The 23,681-nt window shown below is 40.1% G+C and overlaps 1 protein-coding gene across 3 annotated transcripts in view; it reads left to right on the top strand.

Annotated features, from left to right (window-relative positions):
- LPGAT1 (lysophosphatidylglycerol acyltransferase 1) overlaps positions 1 to 23,681 on the top strand; it is a 67,717-nt gene that overhangs the window by 36,216 nt on the left and 7,820 nt on the right. For all 3 annotated transcript variants that reach the window (XM_080407978.1, XM_080407979.1, XM_080407980.1), the window contains 3 exons: positions 2,018 to 2,291; positions 11,086 to 11,212; positions 21,238 to 21,344. In XM_080407978.1, the coding sequence (XP_080264104.1) occupies positions 2,018 to 2,291; positions 11,086 to 11,212; positions 21,238 to 21,344 (508 nt within the window). The remainder of the gene's footprint in view (positions 1 to 2,017; positions 2,292 to 11,085; positions 11,213 to 21,237; positions 21,345 to 23,681) is intronic.

Raw genomic sequence — 23,681 nt, 5'->3', positions numbered from 1 at the left:
TTCATTTTGTAAAGCGGCTGAGATACACAATGTCACAAATAAAATGTCATCATGAGTCTAAATATAAACCAATTGAAAATAAAATATTTCTTGGCTATTAGTTAGCCTTTGGGTGTAGCAAAAACACTTAAGGTGAGTGAGTAATGATCCTTTGCCTAACTATAGAAAGGCCCTAGGTAATATTTGGATGAGCAAATACTTTTTTTTTTCCGCTGTTAAATAATGTAATTTGATCATGGTACAGTACATCCAATTTGTTAAAAATGTACATTAGCCTAATTTTCCTGAGCAGCACCAACGATAGCTTTAGGAATGCCTCTGAAGTCTGCTAGATGTTGGCTAGTATTTTCTTTTCTCCCATTGAAAATGTTACTGGAAACAGAGACTGTTGGTACCTTGCCATATCGGTGACATGAAATGCATGGCATCCTGAATTTGTCAGCAGTCTGCTGCTATCTCTTTTCTTTCCTTTAAATGAAAGAGGGCCAAGCCCCTTCCCTGTGATGGTGAGCAGCTAGCCATGGTCTTCAAGAACTGGTTATATTAAGGAGCTGCTTCTGCTTTTGTATGACGTGCTTTCTCTTCTTTTTGATCAGTATGTTAACTGTGGTTTATCTTCCAGTACTCCTCAGTATTCTACTAGTCATGGTTGTTTTTAAACACTCCTCTCTTGCCCATTAGTCCAGTAGATTTTTCTGTATTGCAGCAGCATCTTAAACCTCACGGTATTTGCTAAACTGAAATTTATTCACCAGTCATATTAATCAGGTTTGTTTAGGTTTTGGAGAGTTCTAATATCTAATGTGTGAAAAGTTTATTATTCACTGCTCTTTTCTTAACTGCTGTGCTATCCTGGAGTCCTGTGGTGTGGTGAGAAGGGACTGGTTTAACTGAGGAACGTTTATGTTACTCTTTAATTGCATTAATATGAGCAGGCAGAGCTTTTTCCTTCCCTTTCATGAGGTAAGTTGGAAGTAGTTGCCATTGTGAGACTTAAATCTAGGAGAAACTTTCACCAGACTAATCTTCAATAAAATACTGGTTCTTGTTGTCTTCCACTCAACCCCACTCTTTCCCTCTTCCTCCTCTAATCAAAAAACCTAGCCAACCACCAAACAGTGGAAGGTTTGTGGCAGTTTTGCTGATGTTTCAGAGAATTAAAATCACCTCTGCTGAGGAGATCTTAAATTTTGGACTTCTGTGTCTTTTGAGTGATTTGGCAAAGTCACTTTGGAGCACTCAAAAATGCTAATTGATGTAAATTAATTCCTGTGAAAATTGGTGTAGCTTGCTCTTGCAAGTGTGCAGAGACGGAAGAGAAAAGATTGTGGTTGAAAATATCAAAAATACTTCTGCAGTAATTAAGGACATATCTTACTGTCTTAAGTGAAGAAGTTGCGCTAATACATCAAAGAGGAGAAATGAGTCATTCAAGCGTTGCAGATTTGGGTGAAATCTGTGGTTCTGCTGTGGTAAGCCCCCTCAGGCCTGGTCTCGGGGTCTGTCTGTGGTACCTCTGCAATGCTAGTATGGGGTGGAGGTGGGGGGAGAGCTGCGTAGAAAATAGTATAAGCAAGGATACTGTTTGGCTTGCAGAAATTACTGATGATAAGCAGACCTCCAAATCATAGCTTGACCCCTAGACTGTGTTTGCAGAATGCAGTTTAGCAAATTCAGCTTGGGACCCAGTAACAACTAGGGAATTCTGTAAATACATCCCTGTAAATACATCCTCCTGTTACGTGACGCTCCCACTTACAGTCTGGACGTCACTCTTGTGGAGAAGTCATCAAATCAGGAGCTTCGTTCTCAATTTCAGGGACCTTTTTTCAGCCTTTCTGTAAAGTGGTGTTAATTTGGCCACCATAGGTACTCTGAGGAGAACATTGTTTTGTGGTGTTTTAGGGGCTTATTTCTATCTCTGGAAAGAGAGAAATCTTAGAAATGTAGTACTTACCTGTCTAATATTATCTCTTTTAAGCACTCATTTTATTTAGGTAATGTTTTATCCTTACAGGGAAGAGCACACCGTGACCAGCAGCTTGTGTTACTCAAGGAGCATCTAGAAAAATATTACAGGAGCCGCAATCGGAAATGGATTGTTTTATTTCCAGAAGGTGGCTTTCTTAGGAAAAGGAGAGAAACAAGCCAGGCATTTGCCAAGAAAAACAATTTGCCATTTCTTAAACATGTCACCCTGCCGAGACTTGGGGCAACACAAGTAATTCTGAAAACGCTTGTAGCGCCGCAAGAAAATGGAACTCCAGCAGGTGGAGATGCTGTGATAAAAGGTAAAGACTGCTTCACTCTGGTGGATAAAAAGCAAATTGAATGTGTGAGATTTGAGTTAAGCAAAAATATTGTGTTGATTTGGTCTCTTTAAATGTCAAATACATCCATAATGGACCATCATATTTATATAAATGTTTTCATGTTTACTTTTAGTTCCACTAACTTTATTTCTGATGTTGAGACAAAAAAAGAAAAAAGAAAAGAAAAAAAAAGAAAACCGTAGTTTTAATTTGATTTAATCTATGGTGTGGCTGTGTGAAAGCTTGGCTTGGCACACATGATGGGTAAATATAAAGATACTGGAAGAGCACCCAGAGTGAGGAAGGTGGGCTGCTCCTTTCAGCAAGACTGATGATTTGTCCTCGTTTATGGTAGTATGGAAATATAGTAAAAGTATTTCTGGAATATGCAAACTATATATTCATATTTCTATTCCTGGCTGTAGAAGTTTCTTTGCATCCAGTATTGTATACTTCATTCCTCTTCCTGAACTATTTGCTATTGGGTTTGAGTTGTTCTGTTCTCTGCAGATTTTTATGAGAACTGTCCCCTCTGTTGCTGGAGTTAACTGTCGCTGGTGGCTAGATTTGAAGGATTGTTTTTGCTGCCTTATGTTAGAGTTATGAGGGAATAAGAATATTCCTGTAGCATTACTGTTCTGGAACACCTGGGCTGTAGAGGGAGGGTGTAGCTGGGATATAAATAATGCCTGTAGTTATTGGACTTGATGCTTTTACTCTCTTGATTTTAAAATTAACTTCCTGGCACGTTCAAGAGCGGGTTTAGATCTTAACCTAGTTGTAGGTTTCTGTTACTTCATATAGAAACAATGACTGGGGGTTTGTGGTGGTGTCTTGTTGATGGGTGGTGCTGGTATTTCCATAGCCAAATTATTGTAGTTGTTTAGCGGTTTGGAACAAAGGTCCATGCTGATGAAGCCACATATGCAGATGACTTCAGGTTTTTTCTGTCTGAAGGTCAAATTTCAAGGTTAGTAGGAACCTTTATACAGAAATCGCTTCCAGATGTTTCGTTTTGAAGTTAATCTTGTCAGCATAAGAAATTAATGGAGACGATGTTCTTGCAGGGGTGGAGGGAAGATTTTAAATGAACTGAAAATCAAGCCATGGAATGCATCAGAATATTCCAGGCTACATTCAGAAGTGAAAAGCTGAAGAAAGCCCTTTCTGTCTTAGAAAATTTTAGGTTTAGAAGAGAGAAACAGTATACCCCAGTCCTTGTTGTTTTTTAAGGGGAAAAATTTGGCCTGTTCCTTTTCTATTTCTTCCTATCTCAAAGGCAAAAATGTATGAAAAGCAAGAAGTTACCCAGATGAATTACAGTCCCCCTAGTTCTGTAAAGGGACCAAAAGCACTTGTCAAATACCAATTTTATGTTTTCATACTCCTAGATTGCTATCACCTTAGCTGAACATCAAACCTGACTCTTTTTTTTGAGCAGCATGATTCAGACTCTGGACAAGTGAGCATTTGATAGTGGTTGACCTAACTGGGTGCTAAAATAACGGAATTGTCTCACAAATACAGTGGAGCCCCATCTGTCCACCCTACTCAAAAAAACAGAAGGAAAGATAAATGGGCAAAAATAGGAAAGAAATGTGTGGGTTCAGCTATCATTCTTTGAGAGTAATGGACATGAAAACATAATAAAAGGGATGAAGAAGGGAAGTAAAAGTAAATTTTATATGCTAGGAAAGAGTAATATCGATGCATAATGAAGCTGAGAGTGTTTAAGTCCTCTCTTCTTTTAAGCTTACAAAACTGTTTCTAGCATGGTAAAATTTCCCATTCAGAGATGTATGAAAGGTAATTCTTGATCAGTATCTCGTATAGAAGATTCTTCCTTTAACCTTCTGCTTCCCAAATGCTTTTACTGTACTCTTGCCACTGCCACTTCAGAAAATTTTTGAAGAATGTTCAGTTGAATGAAGTATAATTGTATAAATTGATAAGGTTATAATATAAAATTAGAAGCAAGTTAGTGATCACCTGTGCTTTTTACCTGTTCTATCTGTCCCAGTTTTTTAAAACCACATGAAAAACCCTGGCTCAACCTGAAATCAAACATGTCTGTGTCCTCTTCGAGGTGGCCATTTGAGCGGTGGGTGCTAGAACTAGATGTGGTGTATACAGCAAAGGTTTCCCTGGTGTCTTGCCTAGAGATTGCATATAGACTTTTGCGCATCATTACTGTACTCCTTTGCTTGAGAAATGGCGTTTTTGTCAGTAGCATCACACGTGAACGTCATGGTTGACTGAAAATGTTTCTCCTCTGCACTGCTTCTTGTACTTTATACTATCTTATTTAGCAACGTTCCTGGTGTCCTGGGTTACCAAATTATTCAGCCTACTATAATAATCTTTCTTCTCCATTATGTATCATTCTCTCAATCTTTTTGTTAATCATCGAGCTTTATTGATAATGATGGGAGTTCACCTCCCTCCCCCACCCAGTTTTAAATTGGTTTGTAGATTAACAGTTAATTCCTCCTCATCAAAAACTGTGTCCCTTTCCTGTTGAGTTTCCTGGCTAGCTATGTTACAATGAGTCATGATAAACAGTTGCAGTGTTCTTGAGTACTGTCACTGTATTAGTACTTTTTTAATTTTAATTTTAATTAATAATTAATTTTAAATGATGCTTGTAGCTTTTATACCATTGTAGATTTTATAGCATTCTACTTCCTGAGCTGGAACGGTGTATACTACTGGGTGAAAGAAGGAAAGATGATTAATTTGTAATATACCATTACTCTGCACCCTAATTTGGTACTAGCCCAGTTGCTTACAGTGCTCTCGTCATGTCAGCTCCCCAGCCCAGCTTGCTTCTGTCCGTCAAATGTCACTGAAGTTTTGGCCTTCAATAGTTCAAGAATTGTGCAACAGATAAATGCTACATCATCTGTCCTTCTCTAAGGTCTCTAATCTGATTTCTGTTGTCCATTTCCTAAGAGGTGGGTTTATGTTGTGAAGTGCAAGGGTTCAGTAGCCTCCCCAGAATTTCGTTAGCCTTGATTTACGATATTACTATTCTTAATAACCAATCCCCTTTTCAGTTTATTTTTGTACTAGTTATAAATTTTCCACATTGTCTTACCTGATTCTTTCTCTGTAAAGTGACAGGAAGAACAAATGTTCCTGAGCTAGACGATCAATAATATTTAATTATTCTTGTACTTAAACTGATCAGTTCTGTATCAGTTGCTTTTCCAAGGCAAACAGCCTCTATTGTCTTAATTTCCTCCTCCCTCCTAACAGTTTTCCAAGCCTTCTTTCATATTTAAAGTCCCAAGTACTAGCCTTCATCAGGGTGAACTTTAACTTATTGCTGGTAAATACCAAGTTAAATGACTAAAACAGTTGTTGCTTTTGCTGCCTTTTGAAACACTTGTTTAATTTAAGGAAATCTTACAATTTTATTTCTAAATAAATAGGATGGAAAAACACATAGGAAAGATAGTACTATCTTTTGATGGCTTGAGTGCCTTTGAAGCTAGAAAGTACACACAATGTAGTAAAGTGGTGTCTGTGCCTGAAAAGGTGGTGTAAGTTAATTCTGGTGTCTGATGAAAGCATCCCTCTGGGCTCAAGCATCTCCTCAGCACCTGCGTTTGAGGAGAAGTTTTTAGTGCAGAACAGAAATACAGGCAGCACAGAAATGCTTGATGCATAGCCATCATCACCTTCACCCTGTAAGAGAGGGGGTGGTGCGTGCCTGCGGGGGTATTTTATGGGTTCGGGTTTGTTAATTTTTTTAACAGGACACTTAGTCTCTGACATAGTTGCAAGTACAATGTTCCTTCACTTCGTAAGAATTGATCTTGCGAGTTTTAGAACTAGTAAAATGTTCTAAATGCCAAACAGCTGCCAATTCACAGGAGTTTGGAGCAATTGTTCACCAAAGATAAACCTTCCAGAGCTTATTTTTGATCAACCTTGCTCTAGTATGTTTTTTTTAATTCTGCTTTATTTTACCATGTGGCATCTGATCAGAGGTTTTTATGAGTTTGCTTAAAGCTATATTGAAATCTTATCTTCCTGCTTTCAAATGCAGCACAGTACATTCAGTTATGATGCTTTTTGTCAGAAAAATTCAATTTTCTTTTCTGCAGAGCTGGACACTGGACTTCATAATTGATATTTTTTTTAAATCAAACTTTTTGATTCACTGTTATATGAGGAATGTGACTGGAATAACATGTGGGAAGGCCTCCTTTTTTTTTTTTTTTTTTTTTTTTTAATCCTGGAAAAGGGGCTTCTTGTTTTGTTCCAGGTGACTTCTTACAGAGAAATCTGGGAATGATAAAATGTTACATCTGAGAGCTAATCTTTGAGAAAAAAAGTTAATTTTAGGGTCAATGGTCCAGTTGATCACGTAAGGATAAGTAGAGAACAAGGGGCAAGTTACAAGAATGCATTACTGTGCAGGGGGAGGCAACAGCCTCTTCTGGCTGCATTCAGGGTGATGTAAGTGTTCAGGAAACCACACCTGAATACTAGTGAATGCTAGTAAGTATTTTCTTTTTCAAGTGGAAGCTGTGGTGCTCAGGGTCAGGCCTGGCTGGTGCATTCTTTTCCACTCCAGATCCAATCTGGCAGTATCGCACCATCCAGAGCTCGGCTGGGGGTGAGGTTTCCTGCTGAAACCTGTCTTTGCAACTTGCTCTTTTTCTCAGTGGTAAACACTGACAGTGTGCTGGCGGGTTTGAGGAGTTCTGCGCATAGTCAAATCTGGATTTTAGCACTGGTTGAGGGTAAACCCGGGGAAGAAGAGAGAGGGGATGAAGAGAAGCTCTGAACCACAAGAAATTTGTGATTGTAGACAGTCAGGTATATGCTGTGAGAGGAGAGCAGAGGGTGACAAAGCACTGAATGCCTTGAAGACACTGATGTAAGTCGCTTCATAACTAAATAAGAAGCAACTATCACCAAATCCACAGCTAGAACAAAAACAAGGAAGAAAATAGTTACAAAAATTTGCCTCTGCTGGTGACTTAAAAAAAAAACAAACAACAACAAACCAAACACAAAAATCCCCAACCAACCAAGAAGTTAAGAAACTGTTTAAATTCTATTTTGATTTTTTTGTCTAGGCCAGAAAGCTACTGTTAGCTGTGATTGTTCAGTCTTCTCTTAACACTCACAACACAAGTATGTACCATGCATACCAGGGTACATTGTTACTACGTAGTTTGGATGCAGCTGTGTAGACAGATGCCTGCAGGCCTGTTTTGAACATTTATGTACTATTTCAAAAAGAATCAGGCTGCTCACATTTTGAGGCAATTTGCGGAATCAAAATCCTCCACCTGCGCTGAAAGTGGCAAGCAGACTGATACCACAGAAAAAAAACCTAGTGCTCGAAGAGATCTGCTTAGATCTGGCCTCTGAACAGTTTCTTCTGCTGCAGTCTCCAGCAGGCAGGCTGCTCAATCTTTCAGCAGGTACTAGGAATGAAGGATGGGGGTGTCTTCTAATGGTAGGTAGAAAGTAGGTAGAAAAAGGGTTTGGCAAGCAGAAGCACCCATGGCTGCATTGGCCAAGCCAAGCTTGGCAAGAGGAGTTCTTGAACAGGTATATGCAACTGCCTTTTTTTCAGCTACATGTGCCAGGCCTGATTCACACCCCGTTATAACTAACGCAGCAATCTTTCTGTTCCGAGTTTCTGTTAGTGTGTATTTAAAAAATAGAGTTTATTCTTGTTCAAAGGTCTGCTTAGGCCTAAAAGCAGTGTCCTCAGAGAGACTGAGGTCCTACCCTTTGTGTTGTGTTTGTGTTGTCTGGTATTTTTTCAGTTTCAGGATCTGTTAGAGCTTCATGTCTTTAACATAAATATGCTCATGAGCAGGGTGCAACATGGTATAACCCCCCCGAAAGCACTATAAGATTTATTTCACAATTGATTTTCTGAAATCCTTGGTGACTCAGAGGTTTTTGGCAGTGTGAGATCTTGGATGATTATGTAAGGCTTATTTTAAACCAGAGCATGCAGAAATATGCCTGTGGCTGATTTGATAGCATGTCTTGGTAATTGTACATGGAGGGAGTTGTGCTAAGACCTGCTTGCTTGCTCTAAAGGAGGGTCTATGGAGGCTGTTGTTACTTTCAGAAAAATTGTTGTGTGGGTTTTTGTGGGTTTTTTTTTTCCCTTTCTTCCCCTAATCTGGGGTTTCTGGTGGCTGTCAGAGGCAAGTTTTTCTTCCCACCCTGTCCTGGAGGGGCTCAAGGTGAGTTTGGAGCTGGTCTGAGGAATCCATGCAGCAGCTCTGCTCCACAAAAGCAGAATGTAGGACATCAGCACAGAAGAGGACTGCAGGAGTCTTCCCGTAATGAAGTTTGAACCATTAACCACTGAAAGAACAGTTTGAAATACTAGCTAAATATTTAATAAATGATTTTAAAAGATTTTACTGTAAATAATAAGATAATGTGCCCATATTCATCTGGCACTTTTTAATTGCAATTAAAATGATCTCTGTTGCTTACTCGGACAATTTACTTTATCCATTCTTACTTTACATCTGGGAAAATAATAAATTGAATGGCTTTGTTCAGAAATCCATTTCTAAATGAATACTTCTGTGGATCTGCTATTAATTTGTTATTGGCTTTTCTCTAATACATTGCTACTTTTAAAATGGAGGACTCTGTAGTTAGTGCTTTTCTTAAGAGACTTGACAAGCACTCTGTCATGATGCTGGCAAGACTGGAGCCTCTAATGGGACCTCGTGTGCTTATTTTATGTCTCTTGTCAGGGTTTTAAAATACTGCATCTCCAGAAGGCGACACTGGATGTTTCAGCTTAACTCGTGTAGCTTGCTCTTGGTCAAATTTTGGAATAGCATATTGCATGCTACTAATAACTCATTACCTACATACTAGGAAATACTGTCTAGCCTTATTCAGGTAGTGTGCATACATTTGTAACAAAGCAGTACAACTCCGCTGTTGAGTAGACACCACTACTGAAAACACTAGCTGCTTGTTAAAATAATTGATAGATCTATGTGATAGTGTTGCTGTAATTGTCTTCTCACACGTAATTAAATTAAACACAAATTAAATGAAATGGAGGTAGAAACTTGCTAGTCAGTCCTTGCATGTATGTGCTGGTTTGTGCTAATTAATAACAGTGGGGTTTAGAGTGCGCCTCAGACTGTGTGTTGCAGATTTCTTCGTGTGTGGGTAGCTCTTCTGTAAAATTTGAGTGGTGATTCTGGGCAAGAGCAAACATCTGTCTAGCCCAACATCTTGTCCGTGGCCCCAAGTGGGTATTAGAGGAAGAGTGTGAACACAGCAAACAGGCATCATACTTCTCCCACGTGCTCTCCTAGTTTCTGACTTGTTTCCAGTGTGGTAGGTTTCCCAAGCCAGATGGGGGCTGCTGCCCATTTAGTTAACCCTCCAACGGATTTCTTCCATGTACTTGTCCAGTTTCCTCTTGAACCCAACTCTCGGCATCCTTGACATCCTTTGGCAAGGGGTTCCCCACAGTTCTATTCCCCTCTCTACAAATAATTATTTCTCTCAGTTTACTCTGAAAACTTTTCCTTTCGGCTTCATTTTGAATATGCCTGTTCTCGTGTTGAGAAAGACAGTCTGTCCCTGTGCACCTTCTTTATGCTGACAGCGTTTCTGTCAACCTCTGTCGTACGTCTTTCATAGCTATATCAGCTGCAGGCTCAGAGAGTCTTGTACTTTGTACTAAAACTTAACACCTCTTACGTGCTTCTGCCAACAGGTGGCTGTTTTTAATAGTCTACCCTTTAAGTGCTTTAAGATACTGCTGGGTATGATGTAAGCATATCACTATACTAGTATATTAGACATTAAGTAAGCATCTTACTATACTAGTCCAAACATAACGTGACCTCAGATACAAGGCAGCTCCAGTTCCCACAGAATAAAGTTGACAAGATAAACTCAAAGTGCCATCTTGGCAGCGTGCCCCTGCTTCCTGGTTGCTTTCCAGGTCTGCTGCTCTCCCTCTGCAAACCTGTGAATTGAAGACATACTAGAGGGAGATCATGGCTTGGCTGTGTCTGACCTTGACCATTGCTGGTAGTAACCTGTGTTTGGATTTAAGTTTGACTCTCCTGAATCATCTCCACAGCAAATATTTTCACCTCCTTTGATCCTTTTTTTCCCGGTTTCTAAATGTGCTGAGCAGCATTTGAACTTGCACTGGTATCAATCTTACTGGAACCTTGTGGATAAAATCTCCTCTCTGTTGTGAAAACTGACGATCTTCTGTTTGTTGCTTTCTTGTCTTTAATGCACAAAGTGTTGTGTTTACTCTTTATCCCATAACTCAGATTTTTAAGAACCTTTGAGGGATCTGCATGTCTCTTGTTTCATCAGTGAGCTGCAACTGCAAGCTCTTACAAAGGCCCAGTTGTAAATGTGCTTAAAGTCCAGACCAAGAAAGTTGGATTTTTATTTTTTAACTTCCTTTTGGTAGAGGAGGGAAAGCACCTAACTTTTGGGCCAACATGTTTTGTGACTATATTCACACCCAGTGAGTGAACTTGTTCTGTTCTGTGTACTACAATACGTAAGAACAACAGAAATAACTGTGAAAATAAAATCCTGGTCTAGCAGAAGTTTGTAACAATATTTTTGTGCTCTGTAATGAAATCTGGATTTTATTTTTGGCTGTCTAATTTTATTTGTGCCTCATACCTCATGAAGTAATATAAAAATGGAGTAAGTCTCAAATAAAAGACTTGGACATTTTGATTACTTTTAATACCATGTTTCTTTTTGTTTCTAGAGAGCAAATCAAAAGGCCTCCAGTGGGTGATTGATACAACCATTGCGTATCCCAAAGGTGAACCTATAGACATCCAAACTTGGATTCTTGGCTACCGACAACCGACAGTGACACATGTACATTACAGGTAGGAAATAAACCTTCTACTCTTAGATTGAACTCAAATACTAAAACCCCAAGTACTTACAAATTAGTAACATCAAGTTTTAGGATATGGAAAATCTGTAGCAATGTCGTCTTTATGTGTGTGTCTCACAGGTGGGCAACTCATATTATCTAAACAAAACACAGCTGTCTTTTCAAAAGTTCGGAGACCATGCCGTATCTTAGCACATTTAAGTTTTTGGCTAGTGTCCTGTGGCTGGATATAGTAATGAGATATATATTTGATGGCTAGGTCTTCCTTTCCACTGTAATGCTAAGGTGCTGGCAAACCGATCTTGATTGTTGTTTTTTTTAATAATGACAGCAAATTAAAAATCACTGTGTTATTAAATAAACAGGTTTCCTGAGAGATTGTTATATATTGTATTTAACTTTCTGACAAAGAAATGTCAGCTTTTTGACTCAAAGCATACTCTTAATAGTTGAGCAGAGCAACACTCTGGAAATTGACTCTCATCGACACCTAGGATGGGTTACTATTAAAACTTTCCTCCTCAGCAGTTCTTTGTCTCAAGACCTAATCTAATGGAGAGAGAAGCTGCATTATGCTTTTGGTTTGCAGTTAATTGCATGTCTGAAATTTCAAGAAATATTTTAACACTTTTCCTATACCAAATAAGTTGATCACATTTTATCTCAAAATTGCATTATTTTTGTCTTAATTCCCTTTTGCTGATTTTGGGGAGCTTTTAGACTCTTACAGTAAGCTTTCAGATATCCGCGTGTGGATCCCCTGGGGGGATCTGGTTTAACTGGGAATGACCTTCTCCAGCATTGCTGCTGTGTCAGTGTTGTGTGGTGCAGACTCCAGGCTGCTCACTGGAGTTCCTTTCCACGGCCATGTTTAAAATCTGTCCGTGCTTTTTATAGAAATCTGCCTTCAAGTTTTTCTGAAGGTGAACATACTTACACCCTAATTTACGTAAGATACCATAATATCTGTTGTGCTTTATTCAGGTCACCTTAGTGTACTCTCTCAGATATCTGGGATAATTGCAAGTTGAAGGTATTTAGAATTTTACTGAAGAGTATTTCTAAAAATACTTTGAAAAAGAGAGAAGGTTATCTTAAGTTGAATTAACTTCCTGATTCTAAATGTGTATATTCAAAACCTATTTTTGAGCACAAGCATAAAGATGATGTAACCTTCCTTGTATTGAACTTGAATATTACAGTCTTCTAGTACTAAAATTCTAAGAAAAAATACTAGAAATTGTTTATTGTTGGGTGTAGGTTTGTTTTCTTCCAGAGGGTCTAAATCACTGGTTTGGACAAGGACAAGCTTCTCAATTTGATTTTTCTTTCTTAAGATTTATTTTATTTTTAATAACCTCTAGTTGTTACGACTGACCTTTAAAAACATTTGAAGTATGCCCCAAATGGAAACTAGCGCAGCGGCATGTCTCCGAAGGCGGAGTGCTGGATGTAATACCTCTGAAGTGCAAACAGAGGGTTTTAAGTGGCACTTTGGCCAACTTTCCAGTCCTGGTAATTCTTAAATCGACATGTCGAGTTTAGGCATGAGTCCTCTAGACTGTAAATGCTTTGGTTGGATGCAGGTTAGCAGTTCTTAAAGATGTATTTAACAAAGTACTCTGGCTGTGACAGCGGGCAGTAGCAGCAAAGGTGCAGGAAGGCAGCCCGTGCACCGTCCCTCCACACGTAAACATGCGGTGGCTGCGATGTGTTCTGAGCAGGTGTTGCATCTGGATCGTTCTTTTGGTAGGTGCTGATGGACCTGGCCTTCATGAACTTGACTAATACCATTTTTAACCTGCTTATACTTAAACCCTACAGTTGCCCATGACACAACGTGTAACTGTTCTTGAGAGTGGCAGCCAGGACCAGTTCCGTTTTGCTTGTCTTAAATTCCCCACCTGATGCCCTAAGTGGGTGCAGCCTGTTTCCTATGTTGTGCCAGAAGTGGATGAATCATTCCTCGGTGGCGCTCTCCCTGGCCTGTGATTTTACGAGCTTTCTCATATCCTGCCTTAGCTCCCAGCCCAACAAGCTTTCATCTATTTGGTGTCTCCTTACGCAAAAGCCTTTCCCTGATTATCTTGTTACTTCTGTCTGTGTCTTTCCTGGTTATGCTACAACTAGGTTGCGAGTTGACTGACATCCTGAATTCCCCACAGGGATTGTGGGATCGCTTACCAGAGTAATAAATAGCTAACCTTAGAGGCCGTGGCGGTGTATGCATAGCTGCTGGTGCTTTTTCCTTCCCCAGTGTTCATTGCCTTGCATTTACTGGTATTTAATTTTGTCTGCAACTATTGTCAGGTCCTTCTGCAGCTCTTCTCTTTAACTAGCCAAAATAATTCTATACCAAAAAAGTCATCTTGATTTTGTATCCTTTTTTCCAGCTTAAGTGTGTCATCTAGCTATGATATGCTAAGACAGACCTTTTAACGTATCTGGAATTAGAGCTGTAGTTTGGAATGAATATGGTGAATTTTCACCTTCAGTGTTTTTGACAATAAAAATTATTTTTAGATATTTTTGTGTGGCTTTAAGAATATTGTTCTGTTTTACACGAAGGATATATTTATCCATGGCAGGATTAGCAGAGAGTGACTCAACAGCGTATGTACATGACTTCACTCATGTTGCATCATCCTGTTCTGTTGCTTATACAGAAATTTTCCTGTTGGATTCCCTTCAGGGCATTAGAGCAACTGATTATTTTTTTCCCAGATCCCTTGACTAGACTTCTTAGGAGTTATTTTTTTAGCAGAATGCTGTAACGTGATGGGCACCTTCAGGGTTTTGCCAACTTTAAATCATGTATGGATGGTTTGAACAGAGTTATTGGTACCACTGAGGACCTGTGAAGATGGAGCATGTGCCTGGGAAACTGGGGGTGGTGGACAGGGAAGAGTAGGGAACAACTCTCTCTCTGGAGTTAAAGAAAACACTACAGCTCTGCTGTCGCTGTATTAAACCTTCTCCGGGATCAGGAAGCCAGATATTTGAAGCCCAGTGGGCTGACATCAATTTCTTAGAGCTCATTTTTGAAATTACAGGTATGGCCAGTGGAAAACTGTCTCTCAGGAGCTTTGCATGTGTGCCTCCTGGGTACTGTCCTCACTTGTCTGAAAACACAATGATGTCTTGAGCCTGTTTCTGTGTCACATCTTCATCGGGAGCAGTTATGGAAAAACACCAAACCCCTTTATGCTGGTTAAACAGCGCATGCTACAAACAGCTGTACTTCGTGACCAGTTAGCTGATCCTTACCCTGTCAGCCTCCTTCCTCTCATCCCTGGCACTTCTGTTTGGGAATGCAGAGCTACCTCTTACTGTGCTGAAGTGTCCTGGGAGGTTTCTGTCCCATGTTGCTCCCTGGGAGCTGGTCAATCCATTGGGCAGAGGATGATACAGCAGACCTGCATAGCTGTACAGCTTGACCAGGAAACCTGAACTGCTACATTTAAGTTCATCTTCCATGAAGAGACCAAAACATTGCTGTAACAGAGCCCTTAGAGTATCTGGGGTTGGCAGCTGGGAACGCTGGCACTTGTTCTGCAGGTCACAGATTTGAGGTGGTTCCTCAGTATTTCTTGATTTTGATAACAATTTGGTATTAAGTACTCTTTGTCCTTAACAGTGTAGGCAAGGATTAAATCTGTGGCTGAGGTTTGTCCTGTTTGCCAGAAGGCAGCTCTGCAGAGAAGGACCTGGGGGTTCTGGTGGGCAGCAAGTTGCCCGTGGGCCGGCAGTGTGCCCTGTGGCCAGGAAGGCCAATGGGATCCTGGGGTGCATTGGGAGGAGCGTGGGCAGCAGGTCGAGGGAGGTGATCCTGCCCTCTGCTCTGCTCTGATGAGGCAGCATGTGGAGTGCTGTGTGCAGGGCCGGGCTCCCCAGTTCAAGAGAGACAGGGAGCTACTGGAGAGGGTGCAGTGGAAGGCTACGAAGGTGATGAATGGGCTGGAGCATCTCGCTGATGAGGAAAGGCCGAGAGAGCTGGACCTGTTTAGCCTGGAGAAGACTGAGAGGGGATCTTATCAATGGCTACAAATATCTTGGGGGTGAGTGTCAAGATGACAGGGCCAGGCTCTTTTCAGTGGTGCCCTGTGACAGGACAAGGGGCAACGGGCACAAACTGTAGCACAGGAAGTTCCATGTCAATATGAGGAAAAACTGAGGGTGACGGAGCACTGGGACAGGCTGCCCAGAGCGGCTGGGAATCACTCCTGCTCTGGAGACATTCAAAACCTGCCTTGATGCAAGACTGTGCAACCTGCTCTAGGAGAACCTGCTTTAGCAGGGGCTTGGACTAGATGATTTCCAGAGGTCCCTTCCAACCCCAATCATTCTGTGATTCTGTGACCAGATGCCATCTCTACTGTGTGAAAGGACAGTCGGGATTTAAACATGCTTTTCCCCTTTTAGAGTAGCCCAGAGCAAGGAATTGATGCATGACAGCGGTGGGCAAAAAAGCAACGTTTTCTGTGCTAGTCGAACTGGAGCAGGGGAGACTGCAGAGCTTTTTGTTCTGGTTGCCCGGTCAGTCCTTTCTGCTGTTTGCCTTGGTCACAGCCTGTCTCTGTCTGCCTTGTGGTCTTTCGAATCTAGTGTTTTCCTCTTCTCATAGTGATTTTACTGCAGGATTATTTTTTATCCTACCTCGGGAATAACAGATGAGTGTAGAGGACATAGCAAGCAGCCTTATGTTTTCATTTTTATATGGTTTGCTAGCTGATGGAAATGGCAGAGAAGGATCAGTTTAATCCAGTAAAGCTCAATTTTGATGATGAGCTAAACGTTGTTTTTTCAAACTTCATTTTACAGTATAAATTACATGGTTTTTTGAAGTTCATAATCAGGCTAAACTGTGGCCTGATTTTCTTCAGGATGTCAAAAGTAACTTCCCTAGAAAAAAGGACAACTACTAAGTTTCAGTTTCTTTAGAACACAAAGATGTAAGAACTTGCCCTTCTAACTATTGAATCATTTTTTTGACCCTGACAGATTAGTCTCAAAATTCATTTGAAAGTGCTGAAAAACTGGGTTTGCTCCCTGAAACATAATGATGAAAGAGAATATCTAATTAATTTCTTCCAGGTCGAATGGCACTGGGATTTTGGGGGGGATTTTCAACCCATCTGTTAAAGCAGTAAGCACTAAAAAAAAAAAAAAAAAAAAAAAAGCTGGAAGGTGCAAGTCATCTCTAACTAAAAGCATAACTGGGAGACCTGCCCTTTATTACAAGTTTCTTGGAAAGGTTTGTTTCCTCTTCTCAGAATGCTTTAGCTTTATGCTTGGGTCGTTTTGTGATGTGCATTGGCTGTAAGTCCGGCATCACTGCAGTTACACTAGCAGAAATGGGCTGCGTGGTTTGGGGTCTGTGTAGCAAGACTTCATACTGTCTGCTATTCTCAGCTCCCACCATTTCCCCACAGCACGTTGAGCTATGGGATTATTTCTTTTCTTCTTAACACCAGTCACTTCTTTAGTGTACTGACTTGGTGTTTCTCAGCTAGTCTCCAAGTTTCTCTAATAGTAAGATCTCCCACGTGCTGCAGCTCTGTTGTCCAAGCCCGAGAGATAAAAATTGCAAAGACCCTGGCTGTGAAGTCTGTACGATGCGTGGCTTCCCCTCAGTTGAGAATGGCGTGGGGTTGGGGTTTTCTTGCATTAGCTTCCTGCTGGGTCGTGCCTGTGTATGGCCATACCTCCTTGCCTTGGCACTGTGGCAGTGCTTGCGGCGCAGAGGCCCCGACATCGGAGCCAGCCGTAATCGCCTCCACCGCAGACGATAGCTGCATTTAATGCTGCGTGAAAGTACCACGCTATTTCCAGCCGACTCAGCTGTCTTTGTGCCATAATGCGGACAAGTACTATGTCACCTTTCTTTGTCATACCAGTTTTTGTACTGTGCTGCTGTTGAAGCAAGTTTTCGGCTGCTGAGGAAGTTCTTTTTTTGTGTCTACACTGATACACACTTATTGAAATAAACTAGACTCCTAGCTATAAATAAGATGGAAAACATCGTGGTTGCTGTACAAGTTTTGCAGAAATGTGAAGGGTGTCTAGCTTGGCAGTATATTTTAATACACTTTTTAAATGCAAATAATCTCATGCCTGAGAACTACCAACAACCTTCATCGTGCTGAGCTTATTTAAAGAGTCGTTGAAACAGCAACTAATACTATGATTTAGGAAAAAGCAGGGGGTAATAAAGAACTTTAATTCAGGGTTAGGACAGATGGTGAAAGGCAATTAGTACTTCAAGGTGGTACCCGTGAACTTCAGTATTTTAATACAGAATCAAAAGTTGTTTCTCCAATAAGGACCATTTAAGAAGTTTAAATGTTTCTGAAATGCTGTATTTCTGAAAATTATGTGGTATCTTTTGAGGAATGGCCTATCAGTAGCTCCACAATTAGTAGTCTCCATGATTTCTTAGTTACGCCAGTATGTCTTTGGCAGTTACATCTCCTTTTTTTAAAAAATCCTTTCTTCTTTCCTGGACTATCATTTATGCTAATACATTCTGGTTTGGGACAAAATACACATTTGTGTAGTGGTTTAAGAAAGTTGCTGTCCCTCAGTCAGCTATATGGAGTGTCCCACATCTGTTGTCACCTCACAGCTGCAGATGGGTAACCTCCAGCTAGAAGACAGTGCTTCATTACTGAGACAGCTTTGTCAACTCAGTCTTTACTTCTACCACACGCTTAACTTCCCGGGTGCAACCTGTGGTGCCACTGCTGTTACTGAAATTTAGCCCCTTCCCCACCTCCCCCTGATGATAGCAAAGTAGCTGTTCCCTTGGTGAGAAATGAAATATTTCCATTCCACTTGAATTTTCTGGTCAGGTTATCTTATTCAGTGCTCTTAGATTCCTTGTTTGACACACCAGGAACAAAGGTGCTCTTATTTTCGCACAATGTGAGGTTAGTTTTGTCCAAAAGCTAGAGAGATTCAAGTGCCCAAGAAAATCTAGAAGCTTCAGATATTACCTGTTGACCTTATTCCTTGTCAGGACAGCTCTATGTGCTGGCAACATTTCATTTTCTTCACAAGATCAGCAAGCTTTGCTCGTAGTGGCGTTCCTGATGCTGGCTACCCAAAGGTGGGGTAGAGCCAAGACTACGCTCACGCTGTCCACAGTGACACCTGATGCCATGTCTCATTGGAAAGAAGAAACTGTTTCCTGCATCTTTTAACAGCAGACCTGGCAGACCTCGCAGCTGATGGTTGGAGATCCAGTCAGAGCAGTGGCTTTCCGCTGCTGTTTTGGATCAGTTTGGAAGAGTTTTGTAACAGCAGACTTTCTCAGTTACCTGTCCTGAACCCAGACTCCTTAAAGAGGGTGTGCTTTTAAACCACAGGTGCCAACTGAACCATCTGATGGACAGAGAACAATGATACTGGCAGTATGTTTAGTGTAAATACTGGGGAGTTTAGCTTCACCTTTTCTGCTACAGGAAGGGCTTGTTTCCAGAGTTTAAGGGGTTTTTTAAACATTTCATCTCTGATTTAGCTCAGTCATTAGTAAGAATGTTCCACTTGTAAAAATAGCTCTGGAAAATCTAAAAATATATTTGTAAATGCTTCTAAATGCATTCGTGCTTACCATTGCTAAATTGTGACAGCCAGTGTAGCATTATTGGAAAACCAGTTGTTTTCCACTCTGCACTAATATTCATTCAAACTAGTTGTAACAGTGATTGCTTTTTAAACTTCTAAGAAGCAGAGTTTATATCCAGAAGTTCAAGTGTTCTGATACTGTATTGATTCATACAAAAGCCTGGATGGATTCAAGCAAGAAGGTGGCGTGCTGCATTCCATTAGTCTCTCACAATATTGGTATCACTTACACTACTTTGCTACTCCATTAAAGTGCCAGCTTGTAAATTATTTCTAATGAGCATCTTGTAAGATCTTGTAATAATGTTTTCAGACCAGGAGGTGCATCTCTGGAAAAATACCAGGCTTAGCTAGGTTATTGAGCTGTAGAGTTGTTACCCGTTAGGTAACAGAGAAGTGAAAGTGGAGGTGAAGAATATCTCCAGTTTACGATGGAAACGGCGTATGAAGCCAGGCAATCCTAGACCACTGTCCTGAGTCCACACACACGTTCTGGTGGTTCTGAACCATCTTCAGACTTGCGTAAGCAAGCATCTGTCCTTCAAAAATATACCATGAAACACAATATTCAGTTGCTGAGTCTTTTTATCTCTTCACAGCAGATAGGCAGAAGAGAGTATAAATAGCTTTGGCAGCTCGGTTGTGTTTGGGGACAGAGAGTAAGTCTTTCTTAGTGTTATACGCTCAACAAAGATGGTCCTTTCTCTGTGGGTGTGCTTTTTACTTGCCTCTACATGATTTAATTTTAATGCGCTGTACAACGTCTGTGTTTCAAGATAAAATAGTTCTTTATTACCTGTCATTGTTCTTGGTATGCACACTGAGGACCTGAGATATTTACTGGACCACCAACTATTTCATAGTATCTGTCTTTGGCCAAAGACTTTTCTTCAAGCTGTATTTTATGTGAGTTAATAGTTGCTGATTTCTGGTTACTGAGACTGGTTTTGCTAGAGAACTCCAGAGCGTGAGAAAGATGTAGGTAGAATTGCTACAAAGACTACAGTGATGTCTGAGTTCATGTTGATGCCACAGTTGATAAATAAAACTGTTCATCTCCTGACACTGAAGTTATGTCTGTATACCAAAGCACTGTTATTTTTAATTCGCTTACTAGAGCAATGCTTTGCTGCTTTTCTTCTCCACTTAGAGCTTATTTTCCCATGCATCAACCTGAAAGGAAGAGGTACAAATAGAGGTACAAATGACTTGGCAACAAAGCAAGCAAAGATGTTGAAAACAGTAACAGCAGCAAAAGCATTCTTCACGAGCATCTTCTGCAGTTTGACATTCCTGTGTCTGTTCAGACACTGCCCACGTGATTGTGGTGTTACTTCAGATTCTTTTCAGTAGAGTCAGTCAAGACTGTGTTGAAAATGAAATGAAAAATCCAGTCATGAAAATAGAAGCATGGCGTAGATGACAGGGTAAATGGGAGCTCACCTGAAAAGAGAAACTTACAGGTCTTTATGTTTCAGAGTATGACTATTTCAGGCTAGCCTGATACACAAATCTCTTCTGCGCTGGCCTTCCAGTGAAATGTAGTGGATATATAAGTTCTTGTATACGTCAAAAGGCACTTAGGGTCTACTGAGCAGATTTCACAGTTACTGTAAGACTTGAAATTCTTTTTTGGAAAAAAAAAAATCTACTAGGGTTCGGTGGGTCATTTTGGGGGTTTCTGTATGCATGTATCTCGGTGAATTCTGCCCTGGATTTTCTAAGTAGATCTGGTATTCACTGTGGAAGTACCAAAACGGTAATTCTTCCAGTGGAGTTTTTATAATATAGCAGCAGTATTTGAGTACACTTCCTTACATGGTCAGTTTTCAGCATAAAACCTGCCTTAGAAATTTCAGACAAAGATGCTGGCATCCTTTGAAAAGCCCAGAGGACATATTTTCTGGAATACAGAAGAGCTATTGGTATTTAGTGATGTTGTGTGGCTTCTGCCTGTTGAAGAGCTGCTTCTTCAAAACTGTGGATGAACCTTCCCAGTTCTTTATTTCATTCTGTTTCAGTGTGTGAACTTCATTGCTGCTTGGTTTGGGTTGTGGTGGTTTTTTTCAAGGATAGTAATATAGTGTGGTGGTATTCTATCTAAAAAAAAACTCCAGCAACTTGGTAGCTTTATCAAATGCTGCAGCACAGCATTTGCTAGAAGTTAATAATGCCAATGTCTTCTCTGTGCATCTGGCTGGCAACCTGGTGTTTCATATCCTTAATACCCATGTTATCCGTGAATTGGAGTGAGAATGAACCATGCAGTTAGGTTTATACCAGAATCACCTTCTGTGTTTAGAGGTGGGCTGTTGCAGAAGGGGAGAGTTTGTGCTTCGCATACAGAATGCATTTCCTAGGTTTAATTTATGTTTGTTTCTTCGGTAGGATTTTTCCAGTTAAAGATGTACCGGCAGAGCCTGAAGCTCTTACACACTGGTTATATCAACGGTTCATTGAAAAGGAGGATCTCTTGACACATTTCTATGAAACAGGTAGGATGATATCCAGCAAAGAGAGCTGTGCTTTGTTAATGTCTTATCTTGCAAGGATCTCAAGATGCTTGAAGAACATGTGTGCATTCTTCACACAAATGTGGTAGATATAATTAGTACTGCTTTTTATGTGGCAAAGTATGATAAAAATTATCTAGGAAAGGTAAATTACTCAGATAACGTTAGAATGGGGTAGTGTTTGGAAGCTGGCACATTCAAAACAGATCTAAGGAAATCCTCCTTTTTTCTGCAATAACATACAGTTCAGCTGTGAAACTTGCTGCCATGGGCTTTAATTGAGTGGAATAATTTAGCAAGATGCAAAGAGGTAGTGAACATTTGCATACATAGTAATAGTATTCAGAGCTTACGTTAAGTTTGGAGACGATATAAAAACCTTCAGGGTTTCGAATGAGCAAGTTCTTGACTAAAAGGGATTAAGAAAGACCGTTACGGCAGGTTATTTTATCTGCTTAGTCTGGCTGTTTAGCATGTTCCTCTGGCACTTGTACTGTTAGAGAAAACTGACGTAAGTAGTCTGCAGGCCTAATCCAAAACCATAGTCCTCTTCTGTTTCCTGCTAAGTGAAACAGAGATGTGCTATGATTGGAAGGATCTGTAAGAATTACACAGCAGAAAGTCTCTGGAGTCTTGACCTGCAGCCCTGTGCTGGCCCCCTTGCTGCGAGGTACTGAGGATCGCTTCTATCGTGATACACTTTCTATGTTAATGGATCAGAGGAATCTAAATAAACTTGGGCATTAATAACATTACCAAAGGGATACTGGCAAGGATGTGAATTAAAATACCAGGTAAATACTTTGAAACTATAGCTGGAGAAGTGTTTCCTCAAGGCATTTTTTCCCCATCCAGTTGATCCTGAACTATGTGCCCTCCAGCAGGGGGGTGTGGGCGTGTGTCAGAATACAAAATGGAAGAATTCATCATCCTGAAAAAGAAAATCAAGACAGGAAAAGATAGTTTTATTTCAATGTACAGGAAAGGAAGTTTATCAAACAGACTGAGTAGGAAGACTCCAGAAATGATGCAATTTGTCTCTGAAGAAAAATAATCTCTTCATTAACAAGTATCACAGTTGTTGAGGGGGGACGGGGGATATTCCGTCACCCAAACCGAGGTTAATATTCCAGAGTGGCTATGTTTAACAAAGACACTACTTCTATTAGATGATTTATTGCAAAGACTGCTTTAATTTGATTGTGAGTGCTTAATTTATCGTTTGTAGTTCTTAAAAAGATTAACAGACTTCTTTAACAATCCAAAGATGTATTTTGTTTTATGAAATACGGCTGTCACTCTGCCATCATTGATGGCAAAAGTCAGACCCTGCTGTATGTATCACATCCAAATGTGTATAGTGGACTTCATTAGCCAAATAACTTTGTGAATCTGTTTAAAACTGCAAGTGTAGTCTATAGGAGGTAAAGAATTCTTGTTATTGAGACATTATTACACAAATACTATTAAAATAAGTCATACCCAAAAAATCTAACTAGTCCAGAATTTCAGAGAGCATAATGAAAATAATCAGATTTGTTCACAGAAATGTGCTTCCAAAATAGGATAATTGTTTATAATTTGCCAGTGTAATCAGTATGAATTAATAAGATGTTTTAAATGTAAATGCTATGACATAGGCATGTGCCTTACTAGGCATAAATTAGCACAATTTAAAGCTACTACCATTTATGCCAGTTGAGATCTTGCTGGCGTTGCTTTTGTTGGCTTACTGCAGAAATGGTGTTACAGTTTTTGGAAACCCCCTGGAAAAGTCCTGAGGCCTAACGTGAGGGGAATCACTGAAGGTGCTCAAGAGTGAGCTTTGTACTGACGTGTTACGTTGCCTCAAGTTGGTGGGGTTTTAAGACTTAGGGCTGTCTCAGCATTTTGATTTTTATGGGGTTTTTTAGTTTTGTGGGTTGGTTTGTGGCTTTTTTTAAAATACACACTACTTAGGAACTTGTCTCACTTCACAAAGCTAGAGTAACACAATATGTGAAAAGTTATGATATGTTAAAATGATAGGTTAAAAGTTCAAAAGTTAAAAGTTGCATTGGCAATGTCATTGGTAGGAATACAATCTTTTGGCATATTTTTGTTTGGGAAGAGGAAGAAACAAAGCCTAAGACACCTTTTTCCTTTTTGCTGTATTCCTAAGTGTTAAGAACTTTAATTGATCTGGGAAAAACCTGTAATATTAGACCTCTTAAAAAGAAAAGTATCTCCCTAAAATCTGAATATGAAACTGTCCCATCCTTTCTTACAGGTGCAGTTTACACATTTCATTTATAAAATTTAAACCATTTACAGTTAATA

Source organism: Falco punctatus (assembly GCF_963210335.1).
Source record: "Falco punctatus genome assembly, chromosome: 12".
NCBI classification, from domain to species: Eukaryota; Metazoa; Chordata; class Aves; order Falconiformes; family Falconidae; genus Falco; species Falco punctatus.
Note: the sequence above shows the minus strand (reverse complement) of the source record. Positions and strands in the feature narration are given on the sequence as shown.